General features: G+C 48.6%; 6 protein-coding genes across 7 annotated transcripts; 4 read left to right on the top strand and 2 right to left on the bottom strand.

Moving 5' to 3' along the window:
* The first annotated feature begins 207 nt into the window (after positions 1–207).
* Positions 208–4,303, top strand: BDBG_08426 (ochratoxin A non-ribosomal peptide synthetase). Its single transcript, XM_002621349.2, has 4 exons — positions 208–1,036; positions 1,111–1,378; positions 1,453–3,620; positions 3,707–4,303. The coding sequence occupies exons 1-4, from the start codon at positions 752–754 to the stop codon at positions 4,106–4,108; spliced, it is 3,123 nt and encodes a 1,040-aa protein (XP_002621395.1). The 5' UTR covers positions 208–751; the 3' UTR covers positions 4,109–4,303.
* Positions 4,304–4,741: 438 nt separating this feature from the next.
* Positions 4,742–8,011, top strand: BDBG_08425 (ubiquitin-protein ligase Sel1/Ubx2). Its single transcript, XM_002621348.2, has 4 exons — positions 4,742–4,973; positions 5,056–5,211; positions 5,299–7,251; positions 7,394–8,011. Exons 1-4 carry the CDS (start codon positions 4,916–4,918, stop codon positions 7,897–7,899), a joined length of 2,673 nt encoding a protein of 890 aa, XP_002621394.2. The 5' UTR covers positions 4,742–4,915; the 3' UTR covers positions 7,900–8,011.
* A 2-nt stretch (positions 8,012–8,013) lies between these two features.
* On the top strand, positions 8,014–9,763 carry BDBG_08424 (the record flags this gene model as incomplete). 2 transcript variants are annotated; one of them, XM_031723553.1, is made up of 4 exons in its annotated part: positions 8,281–9,021; positions 9,108–9,188; positions 9,226–9,300; positions 9,372–9,449. In XM_031723553.1, the coding sequence occupies 4 exons, from the start codon at positions 8,281–8,283 to the stop codon at positions 9,447–9,449; spliced, it is 975 nt and encodes a 324-aa protein (XP_031580741.1). The 2 variants fall into 2 exon arrangements, with proteins under 2 accessions (XP_031580742.1, XP_031580741.1); XM_031723554.1 differs by having other exon boundaries at positions 8,014–9,021; positions 9,108–9,300; positions 9,380–9,763.
* Positions 9,764–9,795: 32 nt separating this feature from the next.
* BDBG_08423 (beta-glucosidase) lies at positions 9,796–11,636 on the bottom strand (the record flags this gene model as incomplete). The annotated part of the gene is made up of 5 exons (XM_002621346.1): positions 9,796–9,934; positions 10,006–10,591; positions 10,682–11,154; positions 11,263–11,454; positions 11,578–11,636. The coding sequence occupies 5 exons, from the start codon at positions 11,634–11,636 to the stop codon at positions 9,796–9,798; spliced, it is 1,449 nt and encodes a 482-aa protein (XP_002621392.1).
* A 688-nt stretch (positions 11,637–12,324) lies between these two features.
* On the bottom strand, positions 12,325–14,801 carry BDBG_08422 (kelch repeat protein; the record flags this gene model as incomplete). The annotated part of the gene is made up of 3 exons (XM_002621345.2): positions 12,325–14,189; positions 14,270–14,356; positions 14,438–14,801. 3 exons carry the CDS (start codon positions 14,799–14,801, stop codon positions 12,325–12,327), a joined length of 2,316 nt encoding a protein of 771 aa, XP_002621391.1.
* Positions 14,802–15,167: 366 nt separating this feature from the next.
* On the top strand, positions 15,168–18,155 carry BDBG_08421 (cell division cycle 20, cofactor-APC complex). The gene is made up of 2 exons (XM_002621344.2): positions 15,168–17,230; positions 17,319–18,155. The coding sequence occupies exons 1-2, from the start codon at positions 15,505–15,507 to the stop codon at positions 17,444–17,446; spliced, it is 1,854 nt and encodes a 617-aa protein (XP_002621390.2). The 5' UTR covers positions 15,168–15,504; the 3' UTR covers positions 17,447–18,155.
* Positions 18,156–18,212: the final 57 nt, after the last annotated feature.

Below are 18,212 nucleotides of genomic sequence, written 5' to 3'. Positions count from 1 at the left end.
AACTAAATAGGCGTTGAGAGTAGCTGATTTGCAAAAAGGAAAATGGTGCTGTGGGTTTTCTCTCCCGCTTCACCATTGTCAGGTCTAACTACATCATGCCGGAATCCACAGAAAGGTAGGCAAATGGAGTTAGAGTATTATGTTACTGGCTGTAGTCCTAACTATAGCCTAAGCGCCGATCAAGTGCAACCAACTGCGGAAACTGGCTTTTGCTTCAAGCCAAATTTACGAGTCTACATTGTCAAAGCCCATACATATGGAGGGATGTTTGCTCAATGATGAGAAATCGCAACAAGAGCCCAAATGCTGCAGATACTTACTTCATTTCGCGCCTTGGTTGGCTGAACAACCCTGATGACTGATAAATGGGCTGCATGCGATCTTCTACCCTCAAATTTGGAAAACTAGTAGCAAATCTGCAAATCGTAGCCTTACCAGAAAGACCTGCCCTGTCAGAAAGCTAAATCGAACAATAGCTTTATGTGTCTGCGATTCACAGGGCCATATTCTGGCCGACCTGTCTGAATATGGGGCTCTGATCCGTAAGTGGCACTGGTGGCGGCCTGCAGGAGCTCTAGATGATGCCCGCGTTTGCTTGACGTGTGTGATACCACCTATATGAATCAGGCCCCTCCCCACGAGAGAAGCCCCGGGGAAACCATTTCTTCAAAACCTCTTTTTGATTTTTTACTAAGATTTATCTGGAAGGGACATTGAGATTTGTACATATTTGCTCAGGGCTACCTCAAAAATGGGATCCGTGAAGGTTGAAACACGCACTCTCTCGAGTGACGTTGATCTTCTCAAGGACAACAATCCGAACCAGTTATTCTGCATCCATCCAGTGTCCCCTGACATCTCCCAAGGATGGCGCAGGATTACAATGAAAGACTTGTCTTTTGCAACGGATCTCCTAGCACATTGGATTGAAGCAAATGTGGCTGCTCGCTCAAATCACGAAACGCTGGCTTATATGGGAGCGAACGACATACGCTACGCGGCTTTTATCCTTGCTTGCAGCAAGGTCGGGCATGTTGTAAGCAGGCTGTTTCTCAAAATCTTTGCATGTTGATAGAAAAGAACGCTAAGAAGTTGGGACCGATATTTTAGCCGTTACTCATCTCACCCCGAAATTCGGTGGAGGCATCACGCCATCTTCTCGAAGAGACAGGATGTTCGAAGTTCGTCTACAGTGTAGAGCGCGAGAGGCAAGTAAATGAACTGCGGAGCGCAGATCCCAGCATCCAGGTGTGGACCGTTCCAGACCTTTGGGACGTTTTCACAAACAGTGAAGTCGTGCCGTATGAAGCAGTGGGGAAGCAGCACGGAGGTCCGGAGGATGAGGTTGCCGCTATTATTCATAGTTCTGGGACTACAGGTACGTTAGAATAATTGCTGAACTCATCTGGTTGGTGATTGCATACCTCCTTTTCCCACGCTAACAACATATAGGTATGCCAAAGCCAGTTCCACTTACGCATGGATATATCGCTGCACAGAAGAGGATCCAAGCTCTGCCAGTGCCCCCCGGGCGAGTTGCCAGCGTTTACAGTGCTTGCGAACAAGGAAAACTGGCTTTCGTAATGAGCCCATTTTTTCACTTCATGGGCTTGCTTACATTGATTACTTCAATTACTGGCGGGACGCCGTTTGCACTAAGCCCGGAAAAGCCGCTGACGGCCGAGTTGCTGGACGCAGTGGTGACTGAGACAGGAGCCACTTCAACGAGTCTTCCACCATCAGCCATAGAAGATCTTTATGCCTCCCAGCTAGGTCGAGAAACTTTAGCGAAGTTTCATTACATCGCCTACGGAGGAGCACCTCTGTCACCCGACACTGGGGATAAGCTGTGTAAATTAACACACGTGCAGACAGTGCTCGGGTCGAGCGAATGTGGCTTGATTGCAGCTCTGAAGGCGGAAGATCGCGAAGATTGGGGATATTTTGAATGGAATCCTTTTTACGCAGTTGACATGCGGGCCCAGGGGGATGGCACTTTCGAGCTAGTTATCCCTCGACAAGAAAATCGGTACGTCCACGGCGTCTTTCACACGTATCCAGATCTCCAGGAATATCGCACCGGCGACCTTTTTATCCCCCATACACAGAAACCAGGGCTTTGGAGATATATTGGTCGTGGAGACGATGTTATTGTTCTCAGTAACGGGGAGAAATTCAACCCGACATCAATGGAACTAGTTATCCAGGGACATCCGCTGGTTTCAAAAGCCATGGTGATGGGCCAAGGGCGGTTCCAGGCAGCTCTCCTCTGTGAGCTAGATTGGGACAATTGGACAGGAGATGAAATCGCGTTCATCGAGGAAATCTGGCCAACTGTGCAGAGGGCGAACGAGGGTGCGCCAGGACATGGGCGCCTGATGAAGTCAAAAATCGGCATCTCGTCGCCTTCAAAGCCTTTTAAAACCACACCGAAAGGGAGTGTTCAACGGCGGATGGTCATTGCAGACTACAGCAATGAAATTGAAACGCTGTATTCCAAGTCCGACAACGAAGCTATTATTACTATCTCCAAAGATGCAACTGCAAAGGAGATAGCTGTGCAAGTGAGAGCTGTGGTTTCAAGCCTGCTTCCGTCGCAGGAGATTGGTGACAATAGCGACATATTTTCTTTGGGCATTGATTCCCTCCAATCACTGCAGCTTGGGCAGGCTTTAGATAGTGCAGTCCGAGCCATTTGCCCACAGTTGCGCAAGGACGCTTTCTCCAGCAGGCAAATATATTCTCACCCTTCTGTGTTTGCCCTTTCACAATACATGTACGACCTCATTCACGGGACGGCCATGGTAGATGAAGCCGGGACCGGAGTGGAGGATGACAACGCACGATCCGCTAGGCTTAGGGCACTGGTAGAGAAATACACGACCGATTTAGTCGAAAAGCATTCGGTCATTCTTACGGGCTCGACTGGATCTCTCGGTTGCTACTTACTCCACGAACTTCTTCTCGATCCTGCGGTTGCCAAGGTATACTGTTTGAACCGTTCGGAGGACGCAGCAGGTAGGCAGATCAAGAGTTTCCAAGAGAAAGGCCTGTCAACTTTTAAAGCTTTCGCCTCTAGAGTTGAATTTCTCCACGCAAAGTTTGGAGACGAACGACTTGGGCTTGCCACTGATGCCTATGACCGGGTGCTTGAATCCGTCGATACTATAATTCACAATGCTTGGAAGGTAAATTTCAACCACCAAGTGGAAGCATTCGAACAACCGCATATCGAAGGAGTTCGCCGGCTTGTCGACTTTAGCATTGCTAGCACTCATCGTGCCCATATTCACTTCATATCCTCAATTTCGACTGTTGAAGGGTGGGACACCACAAAACGCGGCATGCTTGTTCCGGAAGAGATATATGAAGACGCCGACGTCGTGATGCGCACCGGATATGGGGAATCTAAACATGTAGGAGAGCGGATTTGCGCTTTCGCGTCTTCCTATTGCGGCGTCCCAACCACCATTCATCGGGTTGGTCAAATCGGAGGTCCAACAACAGAAAAAGGAGTGTGGAACAAGCAAGAATGGTTTCCATCTTTGGTTGCAACGTCGAAAACTATAAAACAGCTTCCGTTATCCCTTGGAACCATAGCAGTGGACTGGATTCCAGTGGTGTGTTTCCTAAAACCCCCATCCTGCCCGTACCAGGTGCTCACTTCCATTGATAAACCTGCTGAACCTTTTTTTTTCGCATATAGGACACAATCTCGCGGGTAATCCTCGATATTCTCCGATCAAGGAGAAAAACTGAAGAGGAAGTCCGTTGCGCGGCCTTCCATCTCGTCAACCCAAGTCCCGCCCCCTGGGATTCGCTAATACCCGCTATCAAGAAACACTTCCCCGTCGAAATCGTTGACCCGCAGAAGTGGATCGCTAGCTTAGAAGCTATCGCGAACCCAACCCAGGCCGATCTGCAGGATAAGCCTGCATTGAAGATTCTTGACTTCTTTCGTGGTGCTTTTATTGGGCAAGTTGAAGGCTCAGGAAAGCCTCCGGTGTTGGACACTCAAAGAACACAGGAGGCAAGCGTCACCATGCAACGGCTTAAGCCAATTGACCAAGACATCTTGAATACTTGGATGTTGCAATGGCAGTTCTAAATGAGTTGCAAAAACTGGAAAGGTTGATTCCACGAATGTCTAGAAGCCATCATTTGTACCGTCAAGTCTGTAACTTTCGTAAATTTTGATGGAGTGAATGCCGGAACGATAACCTCCTTTTTAACTAGCACTTGGAGATATTATATCAAATAAGGTACGGTATATATAGGATGAATTGAGAATACTTTCTTTGACTTTGGGTGAGCTTCAAGCGGGTTTACCAGCCCTAGTTTTGCCTCATAACCTACTTACCTCCATCGAAAGAGAACCTCATAGTCTGTAAAGCTCATGATCCTTTTCGAATTGACTGGAATGATCAGCGTCAGTCCAGTGCCTCGCCGGGTTAGATAACGAAACGCATCGGTACATTGGAGGCAGTGTATTTCTCTTCTCACCGAGTCGCGCGTAGTCTCTTAAAACTGTGAATCAGTGGCTTTCAAAAACCGAGTCTATAAGTAGATAAAGCAATACTGCTAGACTCTGAACAATTTGTGACGCCTCTATAAGCTGCTTTGTCGGTGGTAATAGATCGTAGTTCTGGAAGTTTCAAGGTTGGAGGTTTGGAAGAAAGAGAGTTGGAGCTGGACGAGTCAGCCAATCACAGCTCGCGCCGGCGTCGCAGCAGCCAACCGCAATAAATAGTTAAATATGTGGCCAGAAATAATATAAAGCAAGCTATCTCCGTCGACTATCAGAACGTCCATATAGCAACTTCGGAATGAAATCTCGACTTCACGTGGCCATAGTTGATGTTATTTCATTAGCGGTATGAGTCACAATGATACTCATTCTTAAAACCACATTTTCATGACTGCAGCCATGATGAAGCGACCCTGGAGGTGGCATCTACTGCCAATAGCTCTGTGTTAGTTCGCCCTGGATATTTCCCCTTCGCCACGTATACTTTTGTCGCAGATTGTATTATGATCCTGACAATGTCTTCTTAGTATTGATACAGGTACTGGCTATACAAGCTCAAGATAAACATGAAGGAACCGGAGCGACTACAGATATTAGTAGCGCTCCTCCCGCGTCCGAAACCACACTTCCACACGGGCTTGGGCTAAGTCCTGAACGGAAAAAGCAAGATGCGGAGGCCCAGGGTGAGTCTACATTTGCGGAGAAAGTCTGGAGAACGTGAGAGACGCTGGACAAATTTAATGACATATCTCCTTTGTGTTTTATTTTAGGCCAGCCAGCTGTTGAAGCAGCACGAGACATTCTTCGCTCTCTGAAAGTGCCAGTCAAAAAGCGTGACCGGCCGTCAGGGTTCCTTGGACATGCAATATACTATGCGAAAGAGGCCTTTTATATATTATTCATGAACAGTCCACCCATAGACAACAACGCACAACCCGCAGGAGAGAAGAATAAACTATCCCCTCAGCTCAAGCAGGTGGTATCGCTACTTCAAGAAGCCGCGGCCCAAAACAACCCAGACGCAATATTTCTCCTAGCGGAAATGAACTTCTACGGCAATTTTACGCATCCACGAAATTATCCCCGGGCTTTTGAGCTTTATAAATCACTTGCGACGCTGGAAGGGAACAGTACCGCGCAGTACATGGTTGGGTTTATGTATGCGACTGGGATAGGAGGCGCGGTTGAACGGAATCAGGGAAAAGCCTTGTTATATCATACGTTTGCAGCTATGGGAGGGAATATAAGATCTCAAATGACTGTTGCGTTTCGCCGATATCTTGGTATCGGAACACCCCGCAATTGCGACCAAGCAGCGTATTACTACAAACAGGTAGCGGACCAAGCAATGGCTTACTATAGGTCCGGTCCACCCGGTGGTCAAATCCTGGCTAGGGAGTCATATCGCTGGTCTGATGATGAAGGTGGTGTGTACGGTGAAGGCGCAAGCGTCTCGAGCTCTGGTCCGAATGCCAATAGGGATGGCCACCATTCCAATTCTGATTCGAGCCTTGAAGATGTGTTGGAATATTTGGATCTCTTATCGAAAAAGGGTGATGTGAAAGCGACGTTCACCTTGGGGAAGATGCATTACGATGGTTCAAGAAACATGAAGAAAAACATGAGAAAAGCGTTGAGATACTTTGGTTTGGTAGTGAAGAAATTCTGGACTAACGACGGAAAGATTATCTCGAATCATCCCGTAGGGATTGAGAAGACCGCTGCAAAAGCGGCCGCGCATATTGGGCTTATGTTCTTGCGTGGGGAGGGGGTTGATCAGAATTTTGCGAAGGCAATGACTTGGTTCCAGCGGGGAACGGCGCTTGGGGATCCGATGTGCCAGCATTACATTGGCTTAATGTATCTGAATGGGTATGGCGTACCTCATGACGTTATCAAAGCTGCATCTTACTTCAAGGCTGCAGCGGAACAAGACTTTCCGGCTTCTGAAACCAGGCTCGGAGCCTTATTCCTGGACCAAGGCGATGTAGCCACAGCAACTCGATACTTTGAATTGGCCGCGCGATATCGTTGGATCGAAGCGTTCTACTATCTTGCTGAAATTGCTGAGCAAGGGGTAGGAAAAGAGCGTCACTGTGGTATGGCGACAGCGTACTACAAAATGGTGGCAGAAGAGGCAGAGGTTATACATTCCTCGTTCCACGAAGCTAATACGGCATATGAAAATGGTGATAAGGAAACCGCACTAGTTGCTTCAATGATGGCAGCAGAACAAGGCTACGAGAGCGCCCAGACGAACGTGGCCTACTTGCTAGATGAGCAGCGGTCGGTTCTCCCCCTTGATTCTATTCTGCCCCGGCCCCGGAATCGCCGGCCAGCTTTACTCCGAAATGCTGCTTTAGCGCTTATATACTGGACTCGTTCCGCAAGGCAATCGAACATCGATTCCCTTGTGAAAATGGGAGATTACTATTTCCACGGCTATGGCACACCACCCGACCTTGAAAAAGCCTTCACATGCTATCATTCAGCTGCGGAGGGCTATCACAGTGCCCAGGCGTTTTGGAATCTGGGTTGGATGCATGAAAACGGTTATGCCACTGAGCAGGATTTCCATATGGCAAAGAGATTCTACGATCTAGCCCTTGAAACGAATGATGAAGCTTATCTTCCCGTCAAGCTTAGCCTAATAAAGCTACGGATAAGGAGTTTCTGGAATCGGATTACCCATGGAAAGGCTAATCCTATCCGATCAGAACCAGGTGAGTTGTAGTCTACCGCTTTCCATCCGCTACTTATCGTACAAGGCAAAACCTTAGGCAAATTGTCTTGCCATACTCAAACTGCCACCCATGTGTGTCTCTGTCGCCGTTTCACACTAACAAAACTATTTTCACCATTTAGACGCAAATCGACACCGATCACTGAAGGAATGGATTAAAGCATTCAACACGTATAATGAAGAGGACGATGAAGTTCTCAACCAGCACAAATCGAAACACCGATCCGATCCCGATGCGCCGGATAACATACTATCCGAAGACGGCGCCGCCACTGATAACAGGGGAGAGACCGCCAGACGTAACCATGACAGTACCTACTACGACGAGCTTGATATGGATATCGATGATGACATTTTGGATAGCCTTATCATCCTCGCGCTGGCAGCTACTTTGATGGTTCTTGTGTACGTGCGACAGCGACGGGGGCTACGAGGCCCCGGTCAGGTAGATGGAAATGCTGCAGGTGGTGGGGCTGGAGCCGGAAATGGCGCAGGGCAGCCCGCTAATAATCCCGCAGGTCCTGGTGGCGCTGCTGCTGGGGCGCAGAGGGAGGAGGATAGAGGACTTTTCCCGCCCCCCGGCGATCCTGATTTCGCGGCTTGGGTTGCTGGCGGAGTTGGTCATTAGACTGAAGTCAAACGAAACACCCTGTGGTCCTTTGTATTTAAATGTAATTGATTTATATAAATTCGTCATTATCATCACAAATATTATTGTTAAGTTATGAACAAGTGGAACATTTATTGCCTTAATCTGAGAACGTCCGTAGATATTTGTCGATGATTGATGTCGTCATCTCACGTGGTTTCGCGGCAGCTCTATCTTATCTGTTCGCGCCAACCACGCGAACCAAGACAGCGCCCGATAGCTTTTGTCGATGCTCTCGAATTGCTGCGTCAATGCAGTAACAACGGTTACCGTACGAGTCCCAGCCGTTCAAAAACTTAAGTGATGCTATCACGATAAACATTTATCGAATTCGAGCCGCTTCCCCCTTGAAAACCAGACATGTCGTTTCACGCAGCCAAACGCCGTCGACTCGACCAAGCTACACACACGCTCTCCAAGCCCTTCAAATCCCCACTCCGTAAACAAATCCAAAACACATCTGCAGAGAACGGCGACGAGAAAGCCGACGGCGTGTCGAAATCAATAGCTCCAGTCGACGATGCATCTAATAATACAACCATCTCCGCCGGCGCCCAACATTCACCACACACCCCACGTCCCGCTTCCGTAGCCATCAAGCGGCCCACCACAATCCCACCAACCCCACCACCTACCATATCGACACCCTCACCAAGCGCACCTCCCGAACTCCTCGCTCTCCAAAAGCAGTACTCTGCCCTGACAACACGCCTCGCAAAACTACGGATGGACCTTGATATTGTTACACAGGCATTGAAGCTCGAGCAGTCGGGGAAGGATGCGGAGCTTGAAGTGCTAGTTGCGAAGTGGAAGACTGCAAGTCGGGAGGCGGCGGAGGAACTGTTCGTTGGCGCTGAGGAGAGGGTGAAGAGGATGGGTGGTGTGAAGGGGTGGAGAGAGAATATGAGAAAAGCGCAGGAGAGGAGGACGAGGTGGGATGAGGATGAGCGCGATGTTGGCGGTAAGGATGAGATGGGGAGTGAGGGGGGGAAGGTTGAAAGGAGAATAGCGGAGATGGAGGGGGAGATTGAGGGGCTGGAGCGCAGGAGTGATGGCAAGGATGGAAATAGAGATAAAATTGGGGAAGGTGATGAGGGCGAGGTTTGATTGTTCTTTTTCTCTTTGTGATTTTTTCTTCTATGTTTTCTGTGTGATATTCTTCTCTTTATGCTAACATTTGCCTACAGAGTTTCACGATGGATATGATGCTAAAGAGCTTGAATATTGAACTTGATATCATCGGATTCGATAAAGATACCCAGCAATGGGTATAAATCCAAGTCTACAGTCGAAGGTATGACAAAGAGTTACTGCAAACCAAATGATTTACCACGTCTCTGTTGCGTGATCGCTGAGCTAGTAACAGTTTGTCTAAATAAGGTATGTACACATTTTCTCTCTTCCCGGATCTTGAAATGTAACAAAACTCTTTGAGATACTGAGGGGATTAGCACGATAGGGGCTACAATGCTACTGCACCAACAGGTTATTCAGCTGCAGCACGACGAAAGCAGTCTATAGTTCTCTAGGTTGCAATTCCCGAACGACAGGCCATATATAGACGCTTGTCGAATGAGGGGTTTTGTCATCGGACTAAGGAAATCTCTTTTAATTCGTATCATGAATATGCCATTAAAATTCCTTCCAGCTACTTTATCTCTTAGCACTATATCATTATAATTTATCTTTCATACAACAATGTCTATATTTTCTGTGGATGAACGGAGCGGTCTCTAAAAGTTGCAAAGCCTTAAACCATTTGTTCTACCCACGTTCCCTACGTTTAGAAAACAATGCCTGGTATAACAATCGGCAGAGTGAGAATTATCAAATCGTATTCCCCAGGAATCCCTTGATAGTCCGAAACTCAATAAGCTATGGTTTCTCCATATACGCGTCGAAGATATTCCCGATTTCCCTGGCGCTCTTCTTCGGGTACCTCTTCTGCCCGCCCTCGTAGTCGACGTACGTCACTCCAAAACGAGTAATGTATCCTTCTGCCCACTCGAAGTTGCTAAATTAGGGAGAGATACAGGGTTAGCTAGCCACTTCAGAAAGGTAGATAAAACTTTTCTGAACACATACTCCAGCAAACTCCACGCCATATACGCTCTCACGTCGACATTATCCAGCGCATACGCATCAGCCATTGCCCCGATATAGCCACGGAAATACTCAACCCGGAATTCATCGTCCAGCAACTGTGCCAACGGCAAGTCATTCTCGCCTTTCAAACTGGTCCCATTCTCCGTAACGTAGATCTTCGGCCGGCCATATCGATCACTCAACCATTTTAGCAATTTACGAAAGCCCAACGGATACGGACGTAGCCACTCGGACTGCGTCTCCGGGCCGACAGGGTTTCCGTTCTTGTCTTCCATCAAGCTCTCTATGTTTCCAAAGAAATCACCCGGGGCCGGCTCGTCGGTTCTGTTCTTGATAAAGTGCGCGCAGTAGTGGTTCATGCCGTAGAAGTCATTGCTTCCTTGGACGAGGGCGCGATCTGCCTCTGTCCAGGTGGGTAGGCGGTCTCCTAGCTGCTTGAGCATGCTGTCCGGGTATTTGCCGAAGTATATGGGATCAGCAAACCATGAGATGGAGAATTCGAGTTTTCGGTTTGCTGCCTCGACGTCGGCTGGGTTCTCCGAGTCCCAGGGTAGAGCCCAGTCGCCTGTAAATTTGGTCATACATATCAGCATTGATATCCGAAGAATTGTTTTAAAACCCCCTTTGTTGTTCCGGGAGCAGAAATCAAACGGACCATTGAGCGTAATGCCAATTTCCCCACCATCTCGAGCCTTGAACTCCTCTCTGTAAATCTTCACTACAGCACCATGAGCAACAAGGAGGGTATGCCCAACAATCCAGGGCTCGCGGCTGCTATCGCCCTCGGCACTCTTGGACCGATCACTACAACGACCCGGGGCAAATTGACCCGTATTATAGCCCAGAATCGAGCTGCACCATGGCTCATTGAAAGTAATCCAATACTTAACCTTAGGACTCAATTCCTTGAAGACAACGCGAGCATAGCGGGCGGAATCGGCAACAAACTCATTCTTGTTAAGGTAGCCTCCGTATCTCTTATGTAGCTCGTCCGGTAGGTCCCAGTGTAGCAATGTGACTATGGGAGTGATCCCAGCAGCAAGCAGATCGTCGACGAATTTCACATAGTGCTGCAGCCCCTTCTCATTAATCGGGTCATTTCGACCTCCTAGAGGAATGATTCGGGACCTTTATCTCCATCCCCATATTTTGGATATAACGTATTAGAATATTCTTCCTGTCAATTCGGAAGATGGGAACGAGCTCTGCAGGCACCCAAGCAAAAGGGAAACATACCAGGAGAGAGAAAATCGATACCCCCCCGCTCTACACAATTTCAAAAGCGCAATATCCTCAGAGGTCCTATTGTACGAGTCACAAGCTGTCTTTCCAGAGGACCCATCCGCGATTTTCCCGGGGATATTGCAGAAAGTATCCCAGATCGAAGGCCCACGGCCATCAGCTTCAATAGCTCCTTCAATTTGATAGCTATCAACAAGAATTGAAGAAGTTTGAGAATTGGGTTAGTTGGGTATATCCCAGTGGCCACACCAATCGCATACAATAACAAGGTGTAAGAATAAACTTAAGCAAATGGGCTGCTTTTCGTACCTAGCTGTCGCAAACCCCCACAGGAAGTCCGAAGGGAGTTTGGAAGTAGTCGTAGACATGATGAAGTTTTTCAAGTAAGGCAGGAATATATATTTCACTTTTCTTCTAGTTGTATTTACGCAAGAAATAATTGGTTCCTGTTTCAAAAGTGTACGCTGGACACTATCAAGACAACACAATATGTCTCTCTTAAATATCGTCAAGGGACAGAAAACAGCGGCAGGCTGAAGGGAGATGAACACGGTAGACAGCACGGTAGACAAGCGTATAAATATCCCATTCAAGCTGCAACAGTGCCAGCCATTGCAGTCCACTTAGTTATATACCTCCACATCTCCAGTCAGAGCTAAATGAGATCCGGATCTGCAGCTATCATCGAGACGTCCTCACGTCGCGGGTAAAGGCTAAAAATGTCCGGAGTATTGCAATCATGTTTCAATGCCATACGATATCTAAACAACTATTTAAACACTCTTGGAGCTCTATGCTGGTACAACCTGAAACAAAAAAAGGAGTTCAAACAAAATGAATGCAAATGTATCGGAAGGATATAAAAACTAAGTAAAGGACAAACCACTTGCCGAATAGTAAAATAGTGAAAGGAAAAACACCCGCAAACAAACCTAATTACCTATCCCACGCCATGCCAGTTCATACAGTGGTAAACTTTCGAGCGGGAGAAAAAGATATAACCCCGAAACATTTATCCCATTATTGCAACCCATCAGTATGTCCTATACTATCCCGTCATGATAGCTCCATGCCATCATCCTCATCTCCATCACCCTCATCAAGGTCTTCCATCCCCGGCCCTGGCGCAGAGCCAGCTGCAACGTGATTCTGCTTATTGTCCGCACCCGACCCGAACCCGTCCAACTCACTAACAAGCTCAAGTTCATGGCCCGGAACCACCCGCCCCTCCATATCCACCACTTCGCATAGCTCCATCAGGCTCTGCCTGCTTAGGTTACGGAACCCCTCCGTTCTAACAACGCGGCCCCAGTTGGCGAGGCAGAAGGATGCTGCGCGGCGCTTCAGCCATTCCTCATTCGTCCGTCCTGCGCGATCCCAAATGATCGCTGCGTTGTCGACGTCCAGTTCCCGGCTGAGCCGATTGACACAGAGCAGACGGAGTTTGGGCATGTCATAAAGGTTAGCCATTACTAGCATGCCTGCCACTTCAGTAATATCTGAGCAGTACTCTGGATGTCCAGCGATGCTGTCCGTGTACAGATAGTAAAGAAAAGCACGGACGACAGAATATGGTTCGGGGATGTGCATCTTCTTCGTGTGGTATTCTGCCATTTGAGCAGAGTAAAGGCGCTTAAAGTGTGGCCATCTGGCTTGTAGAATTATCCTGTGAACGTGAATGGGCTGGGACGTTGAGTCGGTGCTTGTAAGAAATGTGGATTGGGCATGGGAAGAAGATGGCGACATGATCGAATCACTAGACTCTGGATGATGTGCATCATCGTCATGGTCTGCGGTAATGATAAAATCCGTTCCGCTCCCAGATTCGGGAGGTTGGTCAAATACCGCAACTAAATCGGCTCCTAGGCTGGTGCAGCGTGGCCGTGGCGCTTCCTGTCGTTCTGATGCAAGTATTCTGGCTTGTTCGGAATATTCAAACGTGAGGTCGTTCCCAAGGAGACCGTACCGCTCAAGATTGATTAGGAGCACCTGATTTAGGCGATTTTCGTCTCCAGCACCAGTGGCGTTTGGAACCTCAAGGCTACATCCAAGAAGCCACGCTCTAGTACCATCCTCATTGAGGGTGCAATAATGCCACCGGTATCCAGGTTTGAATATTTCTTGCCCATCCGCTAGACGCTGCCACCTTAACGAATCAAGCTCCAGAGAAGCGAGATTGACATCCCACGGTTGAACGGTCTCTGAAGGGGTTGCAATATCGAGAAGAACACCGGATGAGTACACATGGAAGTGCGTGCCGGATAGGAGCGTAGGTACGTGAGGGCCGGAGTGGAATTTGAGTGAAGAAATAGCACCAGGAGCTGTGAGTAGTTTTCGGCGGCTCAGCGTTCTAACTTGCACACTGGCTGAATTGGCGGCATATCCACCAGGACGCCCTTGGAGGGCAGGGGTAGGACTATACTGGGCTGCGGGGCTGTGAGTCACCCTAGCAAGAGTTCCTGGGGGTTCGACGGTACCTTGTGACGATGAGATCCTGAAAGACGGGATGCCTTTCAAGTCCAACCACCAAAGATCCGTACCGCGCTCCATATCTGAACCGAGACCCCCAAAAACCCAAAGGCGACCTCCCCAGATCCAGGCCGTGTGATCGAAACGAGCCACAAATCTCCACCAACGAGACCAAGTCCACGTCTTCAAGTCAAGATAGCAAATATCATCCAGGATAACATTTGTCTCGCCGGTTATTCCCCCAGTTATTCCTCCAACCACAAAAAGTTTGTCTTCGTAAATCACAGAGGCGTGCCGTGCTCTTCCACGGGGTATCGGTCCACGTATTTCAGGTGATGTCCAGGTGGACGTAGAAATATCCAGGATAACGACGTCGGAGAGGTATTCGCGATGTTCATTCTCCCCGCCAAACACAATCAATTTATTTCCTTGGTAAAGAGAAGCGGTATGTCCTGGTTAAAGGTGATTTTTCTCATGTCAGTCATGCGCCCAAGCTATTACTATAGCAAACAAGGAGTCGAGGAGAACTAACCCATCCTGACGCCGGGAATGTCTCCATAATTATCAACTAGATTCCACCTAAGAGTTGTAAGATCTAATCGGAGAACATGGTTGTAAACTGCATAGACAAAGCGTCAAAATATTAGATCTGTTCAGGATTCCAAGAGATGCAGCACAGCGCAGGAGCAATCTCCCTGACCTTCATCGGTATACTGGTCGAAGCCTCCAAAAGCATATATTTGGTTATTTCCACAGTATGTGACAGAGGCGTTGACGAGACATGCAGGGGGGTTTCCAGTGGACCTCTTCACTGCGGGACGATAGCCATCACCACTCCCGCGGCGACCTTTGGGAGGACTAGTGGGCATAAGGTAGGAATTGTCATTATTTTGTAGAGAATGAGACGTCAATGACGAGGAGGATGCGATGCCTGAGGTAGCCAATGTCGAAGAGCCTCCCCAGCTGCTGCCACTACTGCCTCCGACCTGTGTTGCCTGAGCTGCTGAGTATGAACTACTACTAGGAGTAGCTCTAGACGATGGAGATGAGAGTTCATGTGCCATGATGGGCAGCAAGGTAATATAAACCTGCTAAAACGAGACAATTTGACCAAGAAGAAGTTGGTGATCACGCAGATTGCAACAGGACCATGGCGTTGCGCAGTCGCATCCCCAGAGGCTTTGCAGTATTTCAAAGCCTCTGTACTAATAAGTTGACGTCGATGTTTTGAGGAGTTGGGCGGCAGTTTGTCCAGTTTGCCGCAGCGAAGGGTCTTGGCACAAAACTCTGACTAGCGGCTTGGCAAGAGCATTGATGAGGTAACACACACTAGACCCGATGCATCCGCGGCTTATCTCAGCAGCGGTTGCCGTAGCGATCAAATTGCGCTAAGTCGATGTAAATATTTATTCGCGGGGGAATTCTACTTCCTCCTCTGCTTCTTTTGCTTCATCTTCTCTTCATCCATATCCTCCATCGGTGCTTTTCCTCCACTATATCTCTCTATATCCGCTACCTTGTATCCCTACTTGTTTATCCTCTGTGTTGACCGAATTCCATCCATTTATCTTTGTCGAACATAGCTATTTCAAGTAGTTATACATCCAGACGTACTGCACACGATCCCCTTCCCCCTCTCCCCAATTATTTCTCTGTAAAAGAACGCCCAGGTTGTTCTGGAAAACGGCTTCAGCGTTAAATTTGACCCTTGTTGGCCCTGGCTTTTGGGGTTGAGTAATTTCGGGTCGCTCGAATTCGCAGTCATATATGATGGCTACTGCTTCCGTGTCGACTCCTCTAAAGAGTCACCATGGACTTTTCTCCTCCAAGACGGCCGGTGGCCGCATGCCCTTGACACCTTCGCCCAGATCAAGAACGTCTAGCCTGGCAACTAATGTGTCGAATCACTCCTCCCCCTTCACCCCTCCACGCCAATCATCCGACTCAACCCGAGTGGTTTCTCAGTCGGTGTATGGTGGTAATCTCTCCTCTCACTTTGCCAAATCTGTTTCAAGAACTGTGTCAAGAACTCACCGGGATTCTCCAAAGTCGAATATTGCCAAAACCAGAAAATCTCCCCGCCATTTGGAGCTGGGCGTTTCTGATTGGACGTTGACTGGAACTGGCCCAGCCACCGGTCAAACACCGACCAAGAAAAAGGATACTACCTTCCGCTCAAGGAATTCAAAGACAACCATTCGTCTTCCGCATAATTCAGCAGATCGTTTTATTCCGAACCGTTCGGCCAGCGAGTGTCTTGCGACTGCGGGAACTGCCAAGCCAGACGAGCACCAACGGCCAAAGACTAGCGAAGGCTCTACTGTGCTAGCAAATGCCGCTAGTGCATTCCACATTGGCGGCAGCGATAGCGATGACGACATCGCCAGTGCTCTGGAGAATCTTGGCCTCGATGATAATGACAACCCCACCTATTCTCGGCCTGCGCCAGATGCTGTTGCATACAAATCATCCCTTGCGGACGCATGCAACATTTCCCTGAACACTCGTATTCTTGCGTTCAAACCCCCTCCTCCAGAATCATCCAAGCCAATTGACCTCCGCTCCCAGTACAACCGTCCTCTTAAACCCGCCAATTCCCAATCTGCACAGTTCAGGCGACGAGTTCAAACGGCCCCAGAACGTGTTTTGGATGCCCCAGGCCTAGTTGATGATTACTATCTCAACCTCCTCGATTGGAGTTCTGGTAACCAAGTCGCAATTGGCCTCGAACGCAACGTCTATGTGTGGTCCGCGGAGACCGGCTCTGTCAACTGCCTTCTTGAAACCTCACCTGACACCTATGTCAGCAGTGTGAAATGGAGTGGCGATGGAGCTTATGTTGGCGTCGGGCTCGGCACAGGAGAAGTCCAGATCTGGGATGTTGAGGAAGGCAGCAAGTTGAGGAGCATGTTTGGCCATGAGACCCGTGTCGGTGTTATGGGATGGAACAAGCACACGCTGTCCACTGGTGCGCGAAGTGGACTCGTTTTCAACCATGATGTTCGCATTGCCCAGCACAAGACTGCTGAGCTTGTTTCGCACACATCCGAGGTCTGCGGCCTTGAATGGCGGTCCGACGGTGCCCAGCTTGCCACGGGAGGAAATGACAACCTCGTCTCAATCTGGGACTCCAGATCCCTCAGCGCGCCCAAATTCACCAAAACCAATCACCGTGCCGCTGTGAAGGCTCTTAGCTGGTGTCCCTGGCAATTGAATCTCCTTGCTACCGGAGGTGGCTCCTATGACCGCCACATCCATTTCTGGAACACCACCACTGGCGCCCGCACCAACAGCATTGACACCGGTTCCCAAGTCACTAGTCTTCGGTGGAGCAACCACTACCGCGAGCTTGTGAGCTCCAGCGGTTTCCCCGACAACTCCCTGAGCATCTGGAGCTATCCTTCCCTGGTCCGCAACGTGGAAATCCCCGCTCATGAAACACGTGTGCTGCACAGCTGTCTCAGCCCTGATGGGCAGATGTTGGCTACAGCTGGTATGTCTGTCTTAATAACCTAACGTTCCGCTTAACTATGCCTTTTCTTCTTTTACTATGGTCTTGTCGCTAACTTTAATTCCTCTAGCTGCCGATGAGAGTCTTAAATTCTGGAAAGTTTTCGAGCGTAAGCCCGGCACCACGGCTGCTGCTTCGAGGGAGGGAGCTGTTGGATCTAAAGGAAGCCAGATGGCTAAGCAAATGACGATTCGGTAAATAAAAGGTAAATCGGCTTATTGTCGGGGTATGAGCGGCTCATCCATTTTCTTGGCGTTCAGGGTTGCTTTGTCTCTCTCGTTGGTAGGGCATTGAGGTGTTCAAAGCATCTTGTATGGCCCCTTAGAACTCTTTTGGGCCGGATATGAAGAGCGTAACTCCTGGCATTCTAAGCGGCGTGTGTTTCTTTCTTCTTTTTCTTTTTTTCTTTTCTGTCGATAACCATAACTAATATGTTTTGCTTTTGTTTCTGTTTCTGCTTTGTTGTTAGCTGTTTTTGCTGTTCAATTCTGGCTTAGTTTTCGGGGTCTTTCTTGTTAGATAGCAAGTTTAATTTCTCGTTTGCTGCTTGGGTTTCATTTTCTACCTTTTCCACTCAATATGGGTCTATTTAGTGGGCCAGCCTTTCTTTTCAGATAAATGTTGGGGAGGGTATAGATAGAGCATTCGCAATAAGTAGCATGCATCGTTACTGTGATTCTCGGAGCTCAAGAGTACACCGGCGCACGATCTCAAGCGTACCTTCGCACGACAGAAATAAGAACAGAAGAGCGCGCAAAAAGCACTGTATCTGAGATGTCGGGACTAAGCCGATAAGAAAGGCGAGAGAATGAGAATGAGAGCGAGCAGGTAGATGGCTCTGGGAGTGGTGGTTAACTACCACCCATGGTCCGCTGACTAAGCAATCTGACCGTTGATACAATTTCCACTATAAATACGATTTCTCCCTTCTTCACCATCCGACCAAGCAGCCGGCCACGGATGC

Source organism: Blastomyces gilchristii, assembly GCF_000003855.2.
Source record: "Blastomyces gilchristii SLH14081 genomic scaffold supercont1.23, whole genome shotgun sequence".
Classification (NCBI taxonomy): Eukaryota; Fungi; Ascomycota; class Eurotiomycetes; order Onygenales; family Ajellomycetaceae; genus Blastomyces; species Blastomyces gilchristii.
This window is presented reverse-complemented; position numbering and strand designations above follow the sequence as displayed.